Here is a 24,981-nt window from a genome sequence, read left to right as displayed (position 1 = left end):
AGATGGATGGAGGAGCTTTTAAACTAGGATCTGGGAGGAGGGAGGTTAGTTGTACAAATAAGGGGATAGGAGAGAGAGAGAGAGAGAAAGAGAGAGAGAGAAAAAAAAGAGAGAGAGAGAGAGAGTCAATGAGGATCTAGGGGGCTGGGACATTCAAGGAAAGTAAGGAGGCAAGTAGGAGTAATAAATAGTTAATAGTGTTAAACGTCTGCTGGCAAATGCAAGAGGTCTTGCAAACAATATTAATGAATTAAGAGACTCTAATGTCAGCCACAGATTACGATGTGGTGGGCATTAAGGAAACCTGGCTGGAAAGCCATGGCTGAGTGACAAACATAGAGGATTACTCTACATTCAAAAGGTTAGGAAAGGAAAAAAGGTAGAGGGGTGGGTATTTTCAATAAATCCAACTTAAGACCTGTGCTAAATGATGACATTGGAGTGGAGCTTCGACAATGTAGAGTCAGTATGGGTAAATGTACATGGAAATGGCAATAATGTAACGCTGCTAATTGGAGTTTCCTACAAGCCTTCTAATACAGCTGAACATGTAGAGGAGGAAAGGCTCCTTTGAAATTGTTCCAGAAAATGAAGTAATTCTCCCAGAAAATTATTGCAATTACACATTTTGTTATACATGTTTATTTCCTTTATATGTATGGGAACAACACAAAAAAAAACAGATAAAAAAAAGGCAAAGTGAACATAATTAGCACACAAAATCACCAAAACTGGGCCGGTCAAAATTGTTGGCACCTTTTGTCAAAATTGTGGGGTGTGGGTAAACAACTTCGTTTCAAGCATGTGAAACTCGTTCAAACTCAATTGTGGCAAGTAACGGGAGTGGGCAACATGAAAATCACACCTGAAACCAGATAAAAAGGGAGACGTTGATTCAATCTTTGCATTGTGTGCATGCTTGTGCCACACTAAGCATGGAGAACAGAAAGAGAAGAAGAGAACTGTTTGAGGACTTGAGAACCAAAATTGTTCTAATCTTGAAATTCTTGATATTTTTCAAGTCCATCTCCAGAGATCCAAATGTTCCTTTGTCCATGGTGCACAACATAATCAATACATTTACAACCCATGTCACTGTAGCTAATCTCTCTGGATGTGGACAGAAGAGAAAAATTGACGAAAGGCTGCAACGCAGGATAGTCCAGATGGTGAATAAGTAGCCCCACCAAAGTTCTAAAGAAATTCAAGCCGTCTTGCATGCTCAGGGTGCATCAGTGCCAGGGTGAACTATCCGTCAACATTTGAATTAAATTAAACGCTATGGCAGGAGAATAAGGCGGACCCCACCGCTGACACAGAGGCATAAAAAAGCTACACTGCAGTTTGCCAAAATGTACATGAGTAAGCTAAAACCCTTCTGGGGAAGAGTCTTGTGGACAGAGGAGACCAATATAGAGCTTTTCGGTAAAGCACATCGTTCTACTGTTTAAACAGAATGAAACATACAAAGAAAAGATCACAGTAACTACAGTGTAATATGGTGGAGGTTCAAAGATGTTTTGGAGTTGTTTTACTGCCTCTGGCATTGGGTGCCTTCACTGTGCAAGGCATCATGAAATCTGAAGATTACCAAAGGATTTTGTGTGGCAATGTAGTGCCTAGTGTCAGAAAGCTGGGTTTGCGTTCTAGGTCATGGGTTGCCAGCATGGCAATGACCCCAAACATACATCAAGAAGCACCCAGAAATGGATGGAAACAAAGTGCTGGAGAGTTGTGAAGTGACCGCCCATGAGCTCGGATCTAAATCCCATTGAACACCTGTGGAGAGATCTTAAAATTGCTGTTTGGAGAAAAATATTAAAATTTGAGAGTCTTCAGTAGTTGATACCTTTGGCTAACTGAAAAGATGGTAACAAATTGCAAAATTTCAAGACTACTCAGGTCTCTTCTTCAGACATAGTATAACACAAAATCTGAAGTGTCATATATTTATACACAACAGGGCACAGGAATAATGCAAAAGATAAGACAAGTGGCATGAAGCAGAACTATTAGTATGGGAGAGGGAGAAGCAGTTGTGGCCATGAATATTGGAACAGTTCATTGATAAGGAGTGTGAAAGTTTTATTGTCCTGTGATTGAGGTCTGGTCCATGATTGTGATGCCCCCAAACGGTCTGAGAACATTCCTTAGTTAATGTAGAAAGACATAAAGCCATGCGACACATTAACTCCTGATCTGTGAGTGTGTCAAAGATTGTCATAAGTTTGTAATTCCACATTTTTCTGTCCCTCTGAGATTTGAAGTTACCTTTTAATACAAGTAATTTCATGTCCATGATGCTGTGATCAGGGATAAAAAATGTTTGGCCACAGGTAGATCTATTCTTTTTTCTTTTATTGTGTGGCGATGAGAATTCATCCTTGTTTTAAGTTTTTGCCCCATCTCCCCTACGTAGACCCCCAGCTGGACATTTGGTACATATAATTAAGTACACTACATTAGATGTGATGAAGCTGAAAGTACCTGGGATCTTGTGGTTGTCTCCTGATTTGAGTTGGGAATCTTTATCTCGTCAGTGGTCATTATAAATAGACAGGTTTTACATTTTTTTATGGCTGCAGGGAAAAGTTCCTGAAGCTGTTGGAAAGGACAAGGAGTTTCTGATAATGATGCTTCTTAGATTTGGGGGCTGCCTAAATCACAGAAGTGGGGGGTCTGGAAATATAGATTGTAATCAGCATCTTTTTGTAATAATGGTTGTAATTTCCATGCAGCTCCCAATAGCATCTCCAGATTTGGATTGTAGGCGACTACTAGAGACTCCAGATTGCTTTCTTGTTTAGTTTTGAAATGTAGGAGAGGATTCCTTGATATTCTGGTGGCTCTTGCAATCTGGTTTACAATTGTTCTTGTATGGTAGTCCTCATTCAAAAAGGCCTTTCTGAGGCCACCAAGGTGTTAATTTCAGTACAGGAGTAGCTGAGTGTTAAGTTGATGGTGAGATGAAATTGATTAAAGTGTTCATGGAACGTCTTAAGCTGTTGCTGAGATTCTGTCCAGATGATTAAAATATCGTCAATGTAACGGTAGTAGGCAAGAGGCCTGATGGGACATGAGGACAAGAAGTCACTATAAAGCTTGGCCACAAAAAGATTTGCGTACTGTGGAGCCATTTTACTTCCCATTGCTGTACCAGTCTCCTATAGATAAATGTTATCAAATTCAAATAATTGTGGGTGAGGATGGATTTTGTAAGTTTCACCACAAAGGTGAAACAATCCTCCTTGTCTGTTTTCTTTCCCTCCCAGTACCTTTTCTTTCTACCACGGTTAGGTTTCTGGGAAGTTATACTTATTCCTTTTATTTTTGGTTCTCATTAGCTTGCCTTCTTTGCCCTATATGAATGTCTTAGTTTCTCACTCAGGGTTTTCATATCTTCACACTTTTCTTTCCCCTTGTTGACAGTGTATTGCTGCCCCCCCTCTGATTCCTCAGGAGGTAAGAGAAACTGCTGCATTCTTCCCTGTGTGGGTTCTCTGGTGGCTATCAAGATGCGCTTTCTGGTTAAAAGATTTCCCAAATTTTGAACATGAAAAATGCTTCTCTGCCCGACTCTTCTGAATCTCTTTATGATCCCAACTAGTCTCACCAAATACAAAAGGTCTTTAGTAAGCTACCTTATACAGGCAGCTAAGAATATCATTCCTCGTCACTGGAAAAGTACTTCTCCACCTACTCTGGAGGAGTGGTTCTGTGACATAGCTCTTCTAAATAGGATGGAACATTTGATTGCCCGATCCCCCACTGATTGTGATAGATACTGCGAGTCTTGGAGAGACTGGATTGAATTCCAGGAATCCGATGCCTACCGTCTTACATCAGACTCTTGTGACCCACCCTTTTCTCTGGTGCGTTTCTTCTCTGTCCGGATTGTACTCTGCATTGGTTCGTGCCTGGCTGCAGTATGGTTTCCATTGGATTTTAGTAACTTCATAATTGTAATACTGATGGCCTAAAATGTTCTCTTCCTTCCTTTTTCTTCCTATAACTTGATGTTTTATTGGACGTTATACTTATATTCTATGATATACTGATGCTGATATGGTCCTGGTTATTATTCTTTTTTTTTTTTTTGTATTTTTGTAATTGAAAATTATTTAACCTTTCAATAAAAATTGAATTTTGAAAAAGGTTTCTCCCCTGTGTGACTTCTCTGATGTTTATTAAGAGCTGCTTTCCGCGTAAAATATTTCCCACATTCTGAACATGAAAAAGGCTTCTCCTCTGTATGAGTTCTCTGGTGTATAACAAGACCGTATTTCTGTTTAAAATATTTCCCACATTCTGAACATGAAAAAGGCTTCTCCCCTGTGTGACTTCTCTGATGTTTATTAAGAGCTGCTTTTCGTGTAAAATATTTCCCACATTCTGAACATGAAAAAGGCTTCTCCCCTGTGTGAGTTCTGTAGTGTTCAACAAGATTGCATTTCTGTTTAAAATGTTTACCACATTCTGAACATGAAAAAGGCTTCTCCCCTGTGTGAGTTCTCTGATGTTTATTAAGAGCTGCTTTTCGTGTAAAATATTTCCCACATTCTGAACATGAAAAAGGCTTCTCCTCTGTATGAGTTATCTGGTGTATAACAAGACCGTATTTCTGGTTAAAATGTTTACCACATTCTGAACATGAAAAAGGCTTCTCCCCTGTGTGACTTCTCTGATGTTTATTAAGAGCTGCTTTTCGTGTAAAGCATTTCCCACATTCTGAACATGAAAAAGGCTTCTCCCCTGTGTGACTTCTCTGATGTTTATTAAGAGCTGCTTTCCGTGTAAAATATTTCCCACATTCTGAACATGAAAAAGGCTTCTCCTCTGTATGAGTTATCTGGTGTATAACAAGACCGTATTTCTGGTTAAAATGTTTACCACATTCTGAACATGAAAAAATGCTTCTCCCCTGTGTGACTTCTCTGATGTTTATTAAGAGCTGCTTTTCGTGTAAAGCATTTCCCACATTCTGCACATGAAAAAGGCTTCTCCCCTGTGTGAGTTCCCTGGTGTTTAACAAGATCTGATTTCTTGTTAAAATATTTCCCACACTTGGAACAAGAAAATCTATTCTCGGCTGTGTGAATTTTTTGATGTTTAGGAAAAGATTTTTCGAGAGGAAAACTATTTCCATATTCTAAAAATGTCTTCTTTGCTTTAGGAGCAGTTTGTTTTTTAATGCTTAATTTGTGACTATGATTTTCCTTAGTAGTTGGTAATGAATCAGAAGACAGGACAAGTTTCAAAGGATCAGATGACAAATCTTTGCTGTGAAGGGATGATGGTATATCTGGAGTAATGGCATTCACTTCAATTGTATCCTGTGGGATCTCAAGATCTTCTGATTTAAAAATTGAAGATGTCAGCTGTCCCTCTGATCTCCAGGTACAGTTATCTGCTAAGATAAAAATCTATTTTTCAATAAAATATCCTTGGATTTCATTTTTTTTAATTTCTACTTAAACTGTCTATAATAATGGCAAGTTATGTACCGTATTTTTCGGACTATAAGATGCACCTAGGTTTTAGAGGAGGAAAATAAAAAAATAAAAATTTAAGCATAAAATGTGGTCATGATGCACTTATAAGGGGGAGAGGGGTCTTCTGCAAACACTGGTATAGGGGTAATGTCCCCCAATTCTGACAATATCTCCCATCCTGGTATATATGCCGCCCCCTTCCTTTTATACGTGGTCCCCATCCCCATCCTGGTATGCCTGGCATCCCTCCATCCTGGTATGCATGGCACCCCTCATCCCTATCCTGATATGCATGGCACCCCTCATCCCTGTCCTAGTATGCATGGTACCCCTCATCCCTGTCCTAGTATGCATTGCACCCCTCATCCCTACCCTGGTATGCATGGCACCCCTCATCCCTGTCCTGGTATGCATGGCACCCCTCATCCCTGTCCTGGTATGCATGGCACCCTTCATCCCTGTCCTGGTATGCATGGCACCCTTCATCCCTGTCCTGGTATGCATGGCACGCCTCATCTCTGTCCTGGTATGAATGGCACCCCTCATCCCTGTCCTGGCATGCATAGCACCCCTCATCCCTGTCCTAGTATGCATGGCACCCCTCATCCCTGTCCTGATATGCATGGCACCCATCATCCCTATCCTAGTATGCATGGCACCCCTCATCCCTGTCCTGGTATGCATGGCACCCCTCATCCCTGTCCTGGTATGCATGGCACCCCTCATCCCTGTCCTGGTATGCATGGCACCCCTCATCCCTGTCCTGGTATGCATGGCACCCCTAATCCCTGTCCTGGTATGCATGGCACCCCTAATCCCTGCCCAAATATGCATGGCACCCCTAATCCCCATCATGCTGCACATTAAAAAAAAATAAACACTCCTACTCACCTCTCTTCTCTCTCCTCCAGCGCTGCGTCCTGTCTGCCTGCACTGATCTCTCCATGTGAGCCGTGCATGACGTCACTGCCATGCGCGGCTCACAAGCAGAGATTAGCTGCTGGAAGTCACTGCTTCCCACGCCGGGACTGTGTGCACGGGGAGCAGTGACTTCACTCTCCTTTATAGCCAGCACATAGCGGAGCCGCGCTGCGGCTGCTAGCTATCTCCTGTGCCCGCTCATTAAAGGGAATGAATATTCACCCGCTCCCCATGCCCATGGGCGTGGAGAGTGGTTGAATATTCATGCCCTTTAACAGCGGGCATAGGAGAAAAAAAGGAGGAAAAAAGTGCGTCTTATAGTCTGAAAAATACATTGAATTAATTATTCACCAAGACACTGACATTTCAAAATCTAATAGAAAACCTCATAGGATGAACCAGTAGAGCGTGGTTTTCAACTGTTCATTCTGCCTCTCAAATATGGAATAAAAAGCCACCAAGTTATGTAGGCATCAATAATACCAATAAAAACTTCTACTCATCTCACAAACAACAAGCCCCACTCAGGTCCATCGTCTGTAAATGGAAAAAAATCATAGTTACCGGTAACAGGATTTTACAGAGCCCATGATAGCACCACCTGAGAGATGGTATCAGCCCACCCAGGACAGGAAACCTGCTGAATAAAAAAGGCGGTATCTCTCCTCCACATCAGTTTTGTTTTAGAGGACCTCCAGACAGTATGTTAGTACACAACTACCACCAATAAAACATTTCTCACTATACACCCATATATAGAGAACACCATAAGTGATCAAAAAAGGGGGGGGCATATAAGGGTGCTGTCATGGGCTCTGTAAAATCCCGTTCGGAAACTATGATTTTTTTCCCCTTCTCCTATGATAGCACCACCTGAGAGATTTATATAGAACAGACACCTTAGGGATGGATCACCGCTTGCAACACCTTTCTCCCAAAGGATAGATCAGCAGATGAAGAAAGATCAAGCCGGTAATGGTTATAGAAGGAGATACCATGTTGCTGCCTTACATATGTTATCAATGGACACTTCCGCCTTCTCAGTCCAGGAGGCTGCACCAGCTCTGTGGAACGGCCCTTCAGGTTCTCTGAAACCGGCAAATTACTAGGGGAATATGCTAAGCTAACGGCGTCCCTGATCCATCTAGCTATAGTTCCCCTTGTAACTTTAAGTCCCTTACTAGGTCCCTGGAAGGAGACAAATACAGCATCACTTCTCCTCCAAGGCCTTGTTACCTCCAAATACTGAACCAAAACCAGTCTAACATCTAGAGTATAAAGCTTCTGCTCCTCTAAATCTTTTGGGTTAGGATACAATGAGGGGAGAACGATCTCCTGTGTTCTGTGGAATTTGGAGGCCACCTTCGGAAAATAGGCCGGGTCTGGTTTTAATGTAACTCCATCTACAGTGACCTGTGTAAAAGGATGATTTACTGACAGAGCTTGTAAGTCACTAACTCTACGGGCTGATGTTAGCGCTATCAGTATCACTGTGTTCAGAGTGAGAGTTCTTTCTGTCACGCTTCCTAAGTGCTCAAAAAGGAGACTTAGTCAGGGTTTCCAGGACCAGGTTTAGATCCCAGGGAGGCATTCTCGGGGTAGCAATAGGTCTGGATCTATTGCATGCCTTTTTAAACCTGATAACCCATCTATCTGCTGCCAAATTATAGTTATATAAAGCTCCAAGCGCTGATACTTGCACCTAAAGGGTACTGGTAGCCAACCCAATATCTAAGACCCTTTGAAGAAATTCCAGAATAGCTTTATAGGAATTTTAACCTTAGCTGACTGCGCCGAAATAGATAGGAATTTTGACCATGTCCTACCATAGATCTTAGTCGTCACACTGCTTTTGAGCAGAGTAGTGACTAGACCTGGGGAAAACCCTTCCTGGATTAGTAACGACCTTACAAATTCCAGGCCATCAAATGCCCAACCTCTGAAGATGGAAGCCTGGGCCTTGCTTGAGGAGATCTGGAGCATCTGGAAGGACCCATGGATCTGACTGGGACATCCTCTTTATCCAGGTGAACCAGGGTCTCTTGGGCCAGAATGGGGCGATTAGTATGACCCTTGCCTGCTCCTCTCGGATCTTCCTCAAAATTGTTGGCATTAACATTAGTGGGGGGAAAGCATAGGATAGGCCAAAGCTCCAGGGTATTTGAAATGCATCTAATGCATAGGGTCTTTCTTTTGGATTTAAGGAGCAGAAGATCCTTGTTTTTCTGTTTCGTTTGTTTGCGAAAAGATCTATTTCTGATTGACCCCAGCGATCCACAATTTGCTGGAATACTGTTGGATTCAGCTCCCATTCGCCCTGCTTCAGTATATTCTGACTCAGAAAATCTGATCTTTAGTTTTCTTTGCCTCTTATTTGCAGAGCCGAGAGCATAAATTGATGTTGCTCTGCAAATTGTAGAATCTGCTCTTTCACTAACAGGAGAGGTCGGGATCTCGTGCCTCCCTGATGATTGACATAGGTGACTGTTGTCTGACATAATTCGGATGTGTTGTCCCTGTAGTTGGGAACTGAACTTCATCACTGCATTCTTTACCGCCGACAGCTCCTTCATGTTTTGAGAAGGCTTTCTCGCTGTCCGACCAGATTCCTTGTATTACACGATCTCCCAGACGTGCTCCCAGCCATCTGAGCTTGAGTCCGCTGTAATTATGTCCCTGACCTGATACGACCAGGGAACTCTCTGTGACAGGTTCTCCCGATCCAGCCACCATGCGATTGAGCTGATGGCTGTATTGGAAAGTGTCATCTTCCTGTCCAAGTGTCCCCTGAGTTGTTTCTCCGCTGCTAGGATATCTTGCTTGTAGCATCGGCGTCTCTGCCCCTTGCTAGGCAGAGACGCCGTCCCTCTCACCTCCCCGCTTCTGGCGCGGCGTCCTCCAGCGCTTCTCTCCCCGCTGCTTCCGGCACGCGCTCCTTCCCTGGCAGTGTGCTTAGGGCGGGCGCGCGCGCTCTCCCCCTCTCTTAAAGGGACCGCGTGCGCCGTCCTTAGGAGTCCCCGGCCAATTGCCGTTGGACCTCCCATATATAAGGCACCTCCTCCAAAATGGAGGTGCCCGAGCAATGTTGTTTGCACTGTGTCTCACCTGTGCTTCAGCCCTCAGGTTCCGCTGCTAGCCTGACTTCTCGTCCTGCCTGCCAGCCTGTTACTTGCCTTGTCCGCCAGACCGCTCACCTGGGAGCGTCTACTAGTTACCTGCCTTGTCTGCCAGTCCGCTCACCTGGGAGAGTCCTTCAGTTACCTGCCAGTTACCTGCCTCGTCAGTCAGACCGCTCACCTGGGAGAGTCCACCAGTTACTTGCCTGTTACCTGCCTTGTCTGCCAGACTGCTCACCTGGGAGCGTCCACCAGTTACCTGCCTGTCTCCTGCCTCGTCTGTCAGCCCGCTCACCTGGAGCAGCCACCAGTTACCTGCCGGTTACCTGCTGTCTCCGTCAGCCCGCTCACCTGGGAGCGCCCGCCAGTTACCTGTCAGGTATCCGCCTCGCCTGTCTACCCAGAGACTGTCCCGGTCACTTGCCGTGACCACCTGCCTGTCTACCCACAGACTGTCCCCGTCACTTGCCGTGACCACCTGCCTGTCTACCCAGAGACTGTCCCCGTCACTTGCCGTGACCACCTGCCTGTCTACCCAGAGACTGTCCCCGTCACTTGCCGTGACCACCTGCCTGTCTACCCAGAGACTGTCCCCGTCACCTGCCGTGACCACCTGCCCGTTTACCCAGAGACTGTCCCCGTCACTAGCTGTGACTACCTGCTTGCCTTCCCTGGGAGTCACCCGCTTCCTTACAAGGACTTCCCCCTTGTATTGCAGCTCAGAGGTTCCACCTCCCGGACCCGTAACAGTTTGCTCGGGCCATGGAACCCGGTGGCACCCAAGCTCCCTCGCTCTCTGACCTATACCATGAAGTCTCCCGTCAGATATCCCAGCAGGAGTCCATCCTGAACCACCTGCGGAATGTCAACTCCCGCCTGGACACACTGACTGCTCCACCAGCAACCACTGCTAGTGTCACGACTCACACCGCGGCAGCGCCGCTGCCCACCAATAACATGGCATCCTGCCCCGGACCCCGGCTTTCTGCACCTCCTCGCTTCGGAGGCGACCCCGCTCAAGCTCGGGGCTTCATAAACCAGTGCACCCTGCACTTTGAACTCTTGGCTCATCAGTTTATCTCCGACCGGGCCAAAGTGGCATTCATCATGTCCCATCTCACTGGGGAGGCACTGGCATGGCTTAACCCCCTGTGGGAGAGAGGAGATCCCCTGGGGTCCGACCTGTCGTCTTTCCTCACTGCTTTCCGGAGAGTCTTCGATGAACCGGGACGAAAGACCTCATATGCCTCCTCTTTGCTACGTCTCCGCCAAGGGAGTCTCACCGTGGGCCAATATGCCATACGGTTCCGCACCCTCGCTTCTGAGCTTGCCTGGGATAATGAGGCCCTGGTGTCCGTCTTCTGGGAGGGTCTTTCCGGTCGGATTAAAGATGAGCTCGCCGGTCGGGATATTCCTACCACCCTGGATGACCTGGTGTCGCTGGCTACCCGGATTGACATCCGGTTTCAAGAACGCACCAAAGAGACCACACGTGAGAGAAGGTTTCCCCGCCTAGCTCCTACTTTACAGAAACCTGTCTCCTCTTCTGTCACTCCCCGTGCGCACTCACCCGAGCCCATGCAGATCGACCAGACCAAGATGGTCAAATCTCGCCAAGAGTCACGCCGAGCCGAGGGGAGCTGCTTCTATTGTGGCAGTAAGGAGCACCTGATTCGTTCCTGCCCGGAGAGGCCGGGAAACTCCAGTGTCTAGGACCGCTCGGAGAGGTCGCCCTAGACAAAAATAAGTCCTCTCCAACCCTGACTTTGTCTGTATCTATCTCCTGGGGAGAGAACCGTCACTTTGAACTCGCCCACCTGGATTCTGGATCCGCTGGAAACCTCATCGCCCAGTCCCTGGTTGAGAAATACCGTATTCCCACCAAGTCTCTGGCTGAACCTTTGTCAGTCGCCTCCGTGGATGGAAGACTCCTTCCGGTGACCATCCTGCTCGCCACGGAACCCATAACCCTGCAGGTGGGAATGCTGCACTCTGAGGTAATCTCCTTCCATGTGTTGCCCGGACTCTCCCACTCCCTATTGCTAGGTCTACCTTGGCTCCAGACACATGAACCCGTGTTGAACTGGCATTCCGGTGAAGTACTCCGGTGGGGGCCGGTCTGCCATACGACCTGCCTGGTTCCAGTTCGTCCTCCACCTACCCCAGCTAATTTACCCGGTCTTCCGGCTCCTTACTGGCCCTATGCTGACGTCTTCGGTAAAAAGGAAGCAGAGACATTGCCACCTCATAGGCCATATGATTGCCCGATCGACCTGGTACCTGGCGCCACTCCACCCCGTGGGCGTATTTATCCGTTGTCTGCAGCCGAAACCCAGGCCATGTCTGAGTACATAGAGGAGAATCTGGCCAGGGGATTCATCCGGAAGTCTACTTCCCCGGCTGGAGCCGGATTCTTCTTTGTCAAAAAAAAGGATGGCTCGCTACGCCCCTGTATTGACTATAGAGGACTCAATCAGATCACGGTTAAAAATAAATACCCCCTTCCGCTCATCTCTGAGTTATTTGATCGCCTTAAAGGCGCCAGGATCTTTTCCAAGCTGGATCTACGTGGAGTGTATAACCTGGTTCGTATCCGTCAGGGAGAAGAGTGGAAAACGGCATTTAATACCCGGGAAGGACACTATGAGTACCGTGTGATGCCCTTCGGTCTCTGCAATGCTCCCGCCGTCTTCCAAGAACTGGTCAACGACATCTTCCGTGACCTTCTTTACTCCTGCGTGGTGGTATACCTGGACGACATCTTGGTCTTCTCTCCGGATCTTCCCACACACCGGAGGGATGTTCGTCAGGTCCTGCTTAGGCTCAGGCAGAACCACCTCTATGCTAAATACGAGAAGTGCCTTTTTGAGCAGACCTCTCTTCCATTCTTGGGCTATGTTATCTCCCAGACAGGCTTGCGAATGGATCCCGAGAAGCTCTCTGCTGTCCTAAAGTGGCCCCGTCCGGAAGGCTTGAAGGCGATACAGTGATTCCTGGGCTTCGCTAATTACTATCGTCTCTTCATTCCTCACTTCTCGTCTCGGACTGCGCCCATATTTGCGCTCACCCATAAGGGAGCAAATCCCAAGGTATGGCCACCCAAAGCTGAGGAGGCCTTCCTTTCCCTGAAGCAAGCCTTCTCCTCTGCCCCTGTGCTGCACTGTCCGGACTGCAACAAACAGTTCTACCTGGAGGTTGATGCTTCCTCCTCTGGAGCCGGAGCGGTGCTCACCCAAAAGTCTTCATCCGGGAGAATGGTAACCTGCGGCTTTTTCTGTAAAATCTTCTCCTCCTCTGAGCGCAATTACTCCATAGGAGACCGAGAACTGTTAGCCATTAAATTGGCGCTGGAGGAGTGGTGTTACCTGCTTGAAGGGGCTCTATACCCGGTGATCATCTACACGGATCACAAAAACCTGGCATATCTCCAAAATGCCCAGAGACTTAATCCACGTCAGGCCCGGTGGTCTTTGTTTTTTGCCCGCTTCGATTTCATCCTTCATTTCCGCCCGGCGGACAAGAATGTCAAAGCTGATGCCTTGTCCCGATCCTTCCTGTCCTCCGACCAAGAGGAGGAGCCTATGCACATTATCGACCCCTCCAAGGTGATGAATGTGGCCCCCTTGGATTTGACTCGTCTTCCACCCGGCAAGACGTTCGTGGCACCTCCTGACCGTGAGAAGGTTCTTCGCTGGGGTCATTCTTCTAAACTAGCTGGCCATGCCGGCCAAAAAAAGACCTTCCTACTCATTTCCCGGCATTACTGGTGGTCTACCCTGCATAAGGATGTGGTAGACTTCGTCTATGCCTGTTCATCTTGTGGCCGCAACAAAGTTCCCAGACACTTACCAGCTGGTCATCTCCTGCCGCTTCCCATACCTGTTGCCCCGTGGCAACACATCGCTATGGACTTCATTACCGACCTTCCTGTCTCTGCCGGGTGTACTGTCATTTGGGTGGTCGCGGACCGCTTTTCTAAAATGGCCCACTTCATTCCCCTGCCTGGTCTTCCGTCTGCACCTGAGCTGGCTAAGGACTTTATCCGCCATATCTTCCGTCTCCATGGCCTACCCCTCCACATCGTGTCGGATCGAGGGGTTCAGTTCACCTCACGCTTCTGGAGAGCCACATGTAAACTGCTGGACATCACCCTGGACTTCTCCGCTTACCACCCTCAGTCCAATGGTCAAGTGGAGCGGATCAATCAGATCTTTACCAGCTATCTCCGGCACTTTGTTAATGCCCACCATTCTGATTGGGTGGACCTCCTCCCTTGGGCCGAATTCTCTTACAATAACCACGAGAGCAAATCCTCTTCCAAATCCCCGTTCTTTATTGTCTATGGCCAGCACCCCCGGATTCCGCTTCCCGTCTCCGCCTCTGTGGACAACCCTGCCGCGCAGTCTCTTGTCAGCGAGTTTTCTACCATTTGGGAGAGTACTAGGTCCGCACTTCTTCTGTCCTCCGAGCGGATGAAGAGATATGCTGATAAGAGACGTCTGGATCCGCCTCAATTCCGTCTGGGAGACAAGGTTTGGCTCTCCTCCAAACATGTACGGCTCAAGATACCCTACTACAAGTTAGGTCCTCGGTTCATCGGCCCATTCGAAATCCTCAGGCAAATTAATCCAGTGGCCTACAAATTAAAACTCCCGGCCACCTTACGGATTCCCAACTCCTTCCACGTATCTCTCCTCAAACCCGTTGTCTTTAACTCTTTTTCCAACAATCCAGGTGCTCCCCCTGCTCCGGTTTCCGCTGAAGACGTCTTTGAGGTAGAGAGTATTCTGGCCACCAAGAGGGTAAGAGGAAAGACCTTTTTTCTGGTAGATTGGAAGGGGTTTGGTCCTGAGGAGAGAACTTGGGAACCCAGGGAGAACATCAACGCCCCGCTTCTCCTTGAAAAATTTCCTTCTGGCCTAAAAAAGAGGGGGCCTAAAGGGGGGGGTACTGTAGCATCGGCGTCTCTGCCCCTTGCTAGGCAGAAACGCCGTCCCTCTCACCTCCCCGCTTCTGGCGCGGCGTCCTCCAGCGCTTCTCACCCCGCTGCTTCCGGCACGCGCTCCTTCCCCGGCAGTGTGCTTAGGGCGCGCGCGCTCTCCTCCTCTCTTAAAGGGACCGCGCGCGCCGTCCTTAGGAGTCCCCGGCCAATTGCCGTTGGACCTCCCATATATAAGGCACCTCCTCCAAAATGGAGGTGCCCGAGCAATGTTGTTTGCACTGTGTCTCACCTGTGCTTCAGCCCCCAGGTTCCGCTGCTAGCCTGACTTCTCGTCCTGCCTGCCAGCCTGTTACTTGCCTTGTCCGCCAGACCGCTCACCTGGGAGCGTCTACTAGTTACCTGCCTTGTCTGCCAGTCCGCTCACCTGGGAGCGTCCTTCAGTTACCTGCCTCGTCAGTCAGACTGCTCACCTGGGAGCGTCCACCAGTTACTTGCCTGTTACCTGCCTTGTCTGCCAGACTGCTCACCTGGGAGAATCCACCAGTTACCTGCCTGTCTCCTGCCTCGTCTGTCAGCCCGCTCACCTGGAGCGGCCACCAGTTACCTGCCTGTTATCTGCTGTCTCCGTCAGCCCGCTCACCTGGGAGCGCCCGCCAGTTACCTGTCAGGTATCCGCCTCGCCTGTCTACCCAGAGACTGTCCCCGTCACTTGCCGTGACCACCTACCTGTCTACCCAGAGACTGTCCCCGTCACTTGCCGTGACCACCTGCCTGTCTACCCAGAGACTGTCCCCGTCAGCTGCGGTGACCACCTGCCCGTTTACCCAGAGACTGTCCCCGTCACTAGCTGTGACTACCTGCTTGCCTTCCCTGGGAGTCACCCGCTTCCTTACAAGGACTTCCCCCTTGTATTGCAGCTCAGAGGTTCCACCTCCCGGACCCGTAACATTGCTGCAGATATCGGGAGTGTATCTGAGCCCACTGGACTGCTGGGATACATGATGTCATTGTACCTAAAAGAGACATTGCTTTCCTTAGGGTCATGAATGGATTCCTGACTACTACTTAGGCTAGGGACGTAATTTTGTTTTTCTTGTCTTCCGGTAGCAGACAAGTCTATCCCTCTGAGTCCAAGATAAGCCCTAAAAAAGACAGAATCTTCCGAGGCTCCAGGCTTGACTTCTCTAGATTCAGTATCCATCCAAGATTGATCAGGCTGGCTCTGACTCCTGTCAATGCGAGTTTTCAATGCTCTCTTGATCTGCATACTACCAGGAAGTCGTCCAGGTAAGGGACAACTAGAGTATCTTGTTCTCTCAAATGCGCCATGACCTCCAGAATGATCTTCGTAAAGATTCTTGGAGCCATGGAGAGGCCGAAGGGCAGAGCTGTGAACTGAAATTGCCTCACAAGATTGATGATATACACAGCTACTCTCAAATACTGCTGGTATCCTGTATGGATTGGGACGTGGTAATAGGCGTCCTTCAGGTCGAGGACACTCATATAACAACCCGGGAACAACACCTTTATGGCTAATATTATAGATTCCATTTTGAAGGGTCTGTAGATTAGAAAGTTGTTTAGGCCCTTCAAGTTGATTATGGTTCTAAAGGAGCCATCCGGCTTCTTTATCAGAAACAGGGGCGAATAGAATCCTTTCCCCTGCTCGCTTAATAGTCTCTCTCAGAACCTTCTTTTCCATTAGGTTTAATACCTCTTGCTCCAGGGCTGTTTGCTCTCTGGGCCTCCTGGAAGACGAAATCCTGAAGGTCTGCAGGGGAATGGATCTGAATTCCAGTCTCAGTCCTGTCTTTATAATCCCTAATATCCAGGCACTGGATGTAATTTTTTCCCAGGTAGGCAGGAAGTGGGACAGTCTTCCTCCTACCTGGGGAGGCCCATCACTTAGGGGTTTTTCTGTTCTCAGAGGAAGGACCTCCGAACATGAAGCCTTCACTCCTTGTCCTTCCATCTGCCCTGGTCTCTGGAAAATGTACCTATGATATACTTCCTTTTACAAAAGGAAGTGTTGTACTGAGGCATCAACACACTGGAAAACCTGTGTTTCTTATCTGCGGCTTTATCCAGTATGTCATCCAGAACTTTGCCAAAAAGAAACTCCCCTTCACATGGGATTGAACAGTTTCATCTTAGACTGTACATCACCTGACCAGCTCTTGAGCCACAGAGCTCTGGGAGCTGCGATGGATAAATTCGCTGATCTGGCGGCCAGTCTTACTGAATCTGCCGAAGCGTCCGCGAGGAAGGCAGCCGCCCCCTGCATTAGCGGAAGACTGGCCAGGATTTTTTCCCTTGGAATGTCCCCTTTAATCTGGTCTTCTAGATGCTGAAACCAGACCATCATTGACCGGGCTGTGCAAGTGGCTGCGACTTCCGGTTTCAATTCTCCCGCTGGACACTCCCAGGTTTGTTTTAATAAGGTTTCCGCTTTTTTATCAAGAGGATCCTTGAAAGCTCCTAAATCCTCAAACGGCAGGGTGGATTTTTTTTAGAGAATTTTGATACTGTCACGTCAATTTTTGGGGTTTTATCTCACCTGGTTGATTCTTCTTCCTCAAACGGGTATCTTCTCTTTGAAGGTGATGGTAACTGCCCTCTCCTATCAGGTCTTTTCTATTCCCTGTCGATAAACTATCCTCTCATTGACAGGGAATGTGCGCCTCTTCTTCTGACCCAGACCCCCAAACATGATGTCCTGAACAGTACTAGGGGTCTTGGTATCGTCTATGCCCATAGTTGTTCTGATGGCTTTAAATCAGCTTATCCGTGTTTTGCACTGGAAAACACGGCCTACCTCCTGTATCGCTATCTGAGGATGATGATGATGATGAGGATGACGAGTAGGTAGGAGAGGAAACAGACTTCCCCTTGCCCTGGAATACTACAGATTTTTCTGAGTCTGATGTATGACGTCTCAGCTTCCTACTCTTTTTACGTGTAGCCAACGTCTTTAGTGAGTCCCTAACCTCCGTCTGGATTAAAGATTTTAAATCCATAGCAAAATTAGGTGTTTCCTCTGATATGGTTTCTCGGATACAACTCGGGCTAAGCTTTTTAGTATAAGTGCAGGGAAAATTAACCCCGCACAGCGCACACTCCATGTTATTCCTCTTGGCACTTCCCTTTTTGGGTTTTTCCTAGTAGAAAAAATACATAGAAAAAAGGGACCCATCTACTATGGTGAACTTTCACATAGATCACTCACTACTCTGCCGTTCAGGGTACCGGAGATTGAGGCTGGATCAATTCATATGATCGCTCCCGGCTGGAGATGGTGGACTCGCGACCTGCCCTGCTCCTCTGGCGGGTCTTGCTGCCGCTTGTCCGACTGACACTGCTGCGGCCTTGATGGAGCTGCTGTTGCTGCTGAGGCTGCTTTGGTGGCTTCTGCTGCTCTGGTAACATGCGCCCTGCGTGTGTGTAGTCCTGTTCCCGGCATTCCGGCACGCTACGTCAGCAGGGCGCGCCGGAACCTCTTGACACGTGCCCTGCATGTGCACAGCCCCGGTAGTCCCACTTGCCAGCGCGCTTAGCCACAGGGTGCATAATACCACTGCACTCCCGCGTGTACCCTTGGTGGGCGGATACCCTCTTTCAGGTGGTGCTGTCATGGAAGAAGGGAAAAAAAAACAGAGGTTTCCATAAAGGCTCTTGTAAAGCAACATGGCTTCCATAACCCAATCCAGCAATATCCGATCTCCCAAAGTCAAATCTCCCCCTTGCTTCTGAGCCTTGCAGTGTGCCCAAACCACATTTAGCATCTATGTATTTGACATTACTATAGTGAGAAGAACCCACTTAATTCATGGTGTGTGTCTCCTGGAGCACAATCTGGACACTATGTGTTGGGCAATGAAATGGCATAATTGCAATTTTCATTCTCCAACATCCACTGCGTGCTAATATCCGGAAAGTGCCAGTAGAATCAAAATAGTCACTACCCCTTTAGATTAATTCCCTGAGGGTTAAAAATTACACAATGGAGTCACTTTATGTGCATTTAACCGTGCTGCCCTGCTTAGGGCAGCACGATAGCTCAGTGGTTCGTACTGCAGCCTGGGCTCCTGGGCTCAAATCCCACCAAGGACAACATCTGCAAGGAGTTTGTATGTTCTCCCCGTGTTTCTCTGGTTTCCTCCCACACTTCAAAGACATACTACTGATAGGGAATTTAGATTGTGAGCCCCAATGGGGACAGCGATGATAATGTATGTAAAGCGCTGAGGAATATGTTGGCGCTATATATAGATAGATAGATAGATAGAGAGAGAGAAAATAAAGATTATTACTGCTCTGGTTTTCTGTTATTATGTCACATTAGGGCTTCTGCAAATGGTGGGTCCCATCTCCTCTGGGATCTGCTCCTGCGATGTCTGCTTCTCTCACCAGGAGCCGCCTTATTCATCATGCAGGCGGTGCTGGGGATGGAGGAGACGTCAGAACCAGAAGCTCTGTGTGGCGAAGGCTCTGTCCAGCCACTAAGATTAGGGTGCCTGGGACCAGTAGTACCATCCAGTCTTGCAGTATGGGGGTGTGCGCTGTCCAGCTGGAGTAATCTGCTCCCTGCTTCAGCCAACTGGAAAGCACCGCACCCTACTAAAGCTGGAAGCATATTGCCGGAAGCTGCCAGATACAGCTTTGTTCTCCTCTGGTTCAGTCCTCTGTGCTCAGCTCCCGGCTTGTGTATTTGTTTCCTGTTGTGACCTCGGCCCGTTTACTGACTACTCTTGTGTTTTCTGATTTTGTATTTTCTCTGCTTTCCTGGTCCTGTCCCAACTACCTGACTATCCTTCTTCTCATCTCACACCATAGAACAGGTAACACCGTGGCCCAAGCCTAGGGGTCTCTGTGTAACTCCAGATCCATGTAGAGGGGTTAAAGGATGATGAGCAAAACTGTGAGTATAGACAATAACACATCTACTGAAATGATCAAACTCAAGAGTCTTCATCAGTAATAAATGAGTAACTAGTGGTGAAACCTCTCTGGGGTAATTATAGTATGCGGCTTCGTGGCTCTGGGCCATCTAAATTATTGTAAGGTCTAATAAATATTTTCTATCACATGAGATTAAAGAAAAAATATACTTTTATTAAAGAGAACTATTTATAATAGTGCAGAGTTGAAAATGTCTTAATTTTAGATCTCGGGCATCTGGGAGAGTCAATGGAGACCTTTTTTTTAAAGGCTACCAGGGAGTTACAGACTGACATAAGTGAGGCCGGACGATCCCACCACAATCAAACTATCATACAGAATGAACCTGGAAAAAATAACTTCTTTTTTTATTCTATGTTACATCCTCAACAACAACATATGTATGAGAGGAGAACTACAAACTAAATAGGAGTTGCACTCATTTGTGGTGGACCATTGGAGCTACTATGAGTCCTGACCAGAAGAGTAGAGAAAGTATTAGCGCCCCCATTTCAGGAGAGATTGTGCAGTAATCTGAATTCTATAGGATTGAAAATATAATGGAATTTATGACATGGAGTGAATCCATGAAACCAGGGCTGGAGCCAACACATCTCCTGCAGGCGTGAATAAATGTATATTACAGCCATCAGCCACGCACAGCTTAGAGATATATCATGGCACAGGTGTAATGTTTTCTGTATAGTTTATCACAATCCTGTTTGAAGTTAGTTGGTTTTAAAAGAAATTGAAAAGTCAGGATAAAGGGAAACTCTGGTGTTATTGTACAGAAATTCACACTTGGCCTCACTGCACATTTAATGTTGTCGATCATAAAAGTGAAGTTTGGCCAGAAAGACTGGACCTGGTCTTGTAGGGACCATATGAGCACATTCAGCAGCACAGAAGGGAGAGAAGGTAGATTCATCCAATAAGATATCAGGGATCTAGGAAGGAACAGCCTCATTACCCTCCGCTTTCTCTTACAGGCCCATCAGAATATTTTTCTTCAAGTGATTTTCTAACTTGTCAGCACATTCTACGTACGCTGCCATTTGGCCTTGTAGTTTACAGATCTGGACAGGTCACGGTCAGCGTCTCCTAATCCCAGGGGGTAGGTGGATTGTCGAGGTTGTAAGTTCTATAGAAAAGGGCTTTCAATGTCCAAAATGATTTGAATAGTTTTGGATGGGGGAGAATGTTGTGGACTAGTGGCAAAATGGTGATCACACGATTGTGATACGGCCGGACTACACCACCGATAAAGTAGCCACAGACAGGGACTGAGAAGAATCTGTGACTTCTCTGCATTTAGTGGTCACTACTCACCTGGGTAGTCATATGTAGGAATCTCCTCTTTACACCGCTCATCACCCCTCACATATGTCTCTGTAGTATTAATATGGGTGAGATCTTCACCCTGAAACAAATATTGTAAACATGGAGAAGTCACATCTATGATCAGCTCTAATCCTGCCATCTCCACCGTTCTCATTACAATAGTCTATAATATAACCGGGGATGCGGGTCTCTGTCTGAAGCCTCGATAGACTGCGCATGCGCGACGCGCAGTATGGCTCCAGACAGAATCAGGCATCCAGCCATTACAGGTAAGAGGAGTGTGTATGGCTCCGGAGATCGCTGTATGCGTAGGCACTGAACGTATACCGCAATCTCCGGCGCCATACTTACCTGATCGGGAGGAGCGTTGCAGCGGTGCCTCTCTTCGTCGGAGATGGGGCAGGAGTGAGGCGTCGGATCGGCGCATGTGCATAGCGCTATCTGGCGCCGTTTTACTGAAGACACATTTACAGTGTGTGTTCAGCAAAAATGGCGTCGGACAGCGCAGTGCTTCGGCGACACACTCCTCCCCCGGCCTCCGGCAGAACAGGGCGCAGAAGCGCTGGAGCACAGGGAAGAAAGGTGAGTATAACTGTTTATTTTTTTGTATGTGTGTACAGTGTGAAAGGAATGAGGGGGCCACACATACCAGGATTGGGGGGTGAGGGGGCCACACATATCAGGATTGGGGGGTGAGGGGACCATGCATACCAGGATTGTGGGATGAGGGGATCATGCATACCATGATAAGGGGTACCACACATACCAGGATTGCGGGGTGAGGGGACCATGCATACCAGGATTGGGGGGTGAGGGGTACCATGCATACCAGGATTGGGGGTGAGGGGTACCATGCATACCAGGATATGGGGGTGAGGGGTGCCATACATACCAGGATTGGGGGTGAGGAGTGCCATGCATACCAGGATTTGGGGGTGACTGGTGCCATGCATACCAGGATTTGGGGGTGACTGGTGCCATGCATACCAGGATAGGATGGTGGGGACAGGATGGGGGCAGCACAAATACCAGGAGGGGAGCAGCACATACCAGCATGGGAGACCATATAGCAATAAAAATGCTCGCCACCTGGGCGTAGAATGGGTTCAATAGCTAGTATAAAACATATAGTACTGGTGGATAAAACAAGGCTGAGCACAAGACCTTCACAGCTGTCTACACATTATAGATCTCATGACACCTTCTCTCCATCTACCTGATGATTTTGAGGAACATTGGGATCTTCTTGTTTACAGTCCTGTGGAAGAAGAGGATGGGGACATCTCTCTGGTGTTGTTCTCTTACTGGATATATCTGGAGGAAACACATACAGGGACTGAATTCATTACATACAGATAATTATAGGCCGTGTGTGTTCAGTCCTGTCTATTACCTGGTGATGTGAGGGGCTGGGGAAGCTCCATCATGACGTCCTTGTACAGATCTTTGTGTCCTTCTAAATACTCCCACTCCTCCATGGAGAAATAGACGGCGACATCCTGACACCTTATAGGAACCTGACACATACAATGACACCGTCATCCCCGATCCCTTCATAGCGTTACTGTATAATATCCCAGCATTTCCAGCAGTGTCACCTCTCCAGTAAGCAGCCCAATCATCTTGTAGGCGAGTTCTAGGATCTTCTGGTCATTGATGTCCTCATGTATCAGGGGGTGAGGTCGAGGGCTCAGTAGTCTTCCCCATCCCTCAGACACAGGGTCCTGACAGTGCTCACTAGAGGTCTTCTTCACTACTGTGTAATCCTGGTTATGGAGACACACATTAATAAATCTTACTCTAGACATTTCCAGAGTCCTCACCTCTCCAGTTCTGTCCATCTGTTATTCCCATAGATAAGAATGATGTAATGTGACGTCATCAGAATCTCTCACCTCTCCAGTAAGCCGGAAGAGGATCTCTAGGGTGAGGTGGAATATCCTCTCCACCATCTTGTCTCTGTCCATATCCATCCTTGATGGGTAAATCAGGAAAATTCTCTTATATAGAAGATCTTCACTGAGGGGATCCGATATTGTAGGGACCTGAATGAGATGATGATGAGCTGATGTAACATCATAAAAATCCTGTGTAATAATACAATTACTGGAGATAATAAGGGGAAATGTGGTGGGCCACTGAGGAGGCCCCAGATGTTGCAGAAGGGCCAGCTGGGGTATGTAGTCTCAAAGGCAGCAGATAATGATGTCACAGTAGTTGGAGTGGGTCGCTGGACCCCTAAACACTTCCCTAGTGTCCACAACAATTGTCGGAAGGTGGCACTTGTGGATGGTATAGGACCCCCAGGGGGCACTCCTGTAGTTGTGGTGTCTGGGTGCAAGTTTGGAGTGCCCGTGATGTTTGTGCAATCACACGCAGCCAGACACGCAGGTGAACTTGTAAATATAACAATTTTACTGAAGGAGGTAACGGGGTACAGTCTCTCTTGAAGGCAAAGTTTACAGTATTTTGTGCATATGAAAGTAATGGTTCTCTCCTCATGAGACAAGCGAGGTTATGGCCTCTCAGGGCGGCTGGAGCAGAGTCCTCTTCACTTGCTAGTAGAGGAAATGCTATGCGCAGTCTAAGAAATATTACACTGATGGAGGAACCTTCACAGATTGGCTCTCCGTGGAAACACACTAAAGTCTGGGTGTGCTCACAGTTTTTAGCCCACCGTTCCCTTTCGCAGGGGGTATTCGATGGTGTGGCAGCCACGTGGATCTGGTCCGGCTAGAAGCAAACAGGATAACCAGCGTGCAGGAGAGCACACGAACAGAGTTATCTCTCCTGACTGGAAGAGGCTTGTCTTTTTTGGAAGGAGATTATGTGGAGAAAAATGTCCCCCCAGCGTGGACTGGCATGGAAACTCTTCTGTAAGAAATAGTGTCTGTCTCCTATATCTTCATTAGGCAGCTTGAACCGCCCACTACTGATTTGTACCAGTGCTCAGTCAGTGTGCGAGCCCTGAGCTGGGAGACTCCTCACAGCCATTTCTATGGCAGCTTATTGTGAGGAGAATCACTTACCTTTCATATACACACATTGGCCAGTAGATGGCAGGAAAGTCCAATTTACAATGCAATGTATTATATCTCCTAACTCACAGTGCCCACACTGGAACAAGTCTACTATCACACTACAACTGTCTCATTTAGCAGCAGTAGAACGTGAACCGGGATGCCACAGAAACATATGAGGAGATCTATTATTTTACAGTACCGTATTTTTCGGACTATAAGATGCACCTAGGTTTTAGAGGAAGAAAATAGAAAAAAAAAATTAAGCAAAAAATGTGTTGACATTGCTGACACTGGTATAGGGGTAATGTCCTCCAATTCTAACAATATCCCCCATCTTGGTTTATATGCCCCCCTTCCTTTTATACGTGGCCCCCATCCCCATCCTGGTATGCCTGGCATCCCTCCATCCAGGTATGCATGGCACCCCTCCATCCTGGTATGCATGGCACCCCTCATCCCTATCCTGGCATGCATGGCACCCCTCATCCCTATCCTGGCATGCATGGCACCCCCCATCCCTATCCTGGTATGCATGGCACCCCCCATCCCTATCCTGGCATGCATGTCACCCCTCATCCCTATCCTGGCATGCATGTCACCCCTCATCCCTGTCCTGGCATGCATGTCACCCCTCATCCCTGTCCTGGCATGCATGGCACCCCCCATCCCTGTCCTGGCATGCATGGCACCCCCCATCCCTGTCCTGGCATGCATGGCACCCCCCATCCCTGTCCTGGCATGCATGGCACCCCCCATCCCTATCCTGGCATGCATGGCACCCCCCATCCCTATCCTGGCATGCATGGCACCCCCCATCCCTATCCTGGCATGCATGGCAACCCCCTCATCCCTGTCCTGGTATGCATGGCACCCCCCTCATCCCTGTCCTGGCATGCATGGCACCCCCCATCCCTATCCTGGCATGCATGGCACCCCCCTCATCCCTATCCTGGCATGCATGGCACCCCCCATCCCTATCCTGGCATGCATGGCACCCCACATCCCGATCCTGGCATGCATGGCACCCCCCTCATCACTGTCCTGGTAGGCATGACACCCCCCTCATCCCTGTCCTGATATGCATGGCACCCCTCATCCCTGTCCTGATATGCATGGCACCCCTCATCCCTGTCCTGATATGCATGGCACCCCTCATCCCTGTCCTGATATGTATGGCCCCCTCATCCTTATCCTGGTATGTATGG

At 47.9% G+C, this 24,981-nt stretch overlaps 2 protein-coding genes across 4 annotated transcripts in view; one reads left to right on the top strand and one right to left on the bottom strand.

The window, feature by feature from the left end:
* The window catches only part of LOC141192230 (uncharacterized), a 480,396-nt gene that overhangs the window by 390,943 nt on the left and 64,472 nt on the right, over positions 1–24,981 (top strand). The gene's annotated exons all lie outside the window — the stretch shown is intronic.
* The window catches only part of LOC141192227 (gastrula zinc finger protein XlCGF53.1-like), a 30,502-nt gene continuing 10,798 nt past the window's right edge, over positions 5,278–24,981 (bottom strand). Inside the window, exons 3-9 of one of the 3 annotated variants that reach the window (XM_073661716.1) lie at positions 22,649–22,798; positions 22,352–22,519; positions 22,147–22,270; positions 21,970–22,067; positions 20,742–20,832; positions 17,701–18,099; positions 5,278–5,410 (exon numbers count right to left, since the gene is read on the bottom strand). In XM_073661716.1, coding sequence (XP_073517817.1) covers positions 17,738–18,099; positions 20,742–20,832; positions 21,970–22,067; positions 22,147–22,270; positions 22,352–22,519; positions 22,649–22,726 — 921 coding nt within the window. In that variant the 5' untranslated portion in view covers positions 22,727–22,798 and the 3' untranslated portion in view covers positions 5,278–5,410; positions 17,701–17,737. The remainder of the gene's footprint in view (positions 5,411–17,700; positions 18,100–20,741; positions 20,833–21,969; positions 22,068–22,146; positions 22,271–22,351; positions 22,520–22,648; positions 22,799–24,981) is intronic. The other 2 variants (XM_073661717.1, XM_073661718.1) reach the window with 2 other exon arrangements.

This window comes from Phyllobates terribilis, unplaced genomic scaffold (assembly GCF_046119375.1).
Source record: "Phyllobates terribilis strain yellow unplaced genomic scaffold, ASM4611937v1 Scaffold_56__1_contigs__length_8794411, whole genome shotgun sequence".
Lineage (NCBI taxonomy): Eukaryota > Metazoa > Chordata > Amphibia > Anura > Dendrobatidae > Phyllobates > Phyllobates terribilis.
This window is presented reverse-complemented; position numbering and strand designations above follow the sequence as displayed.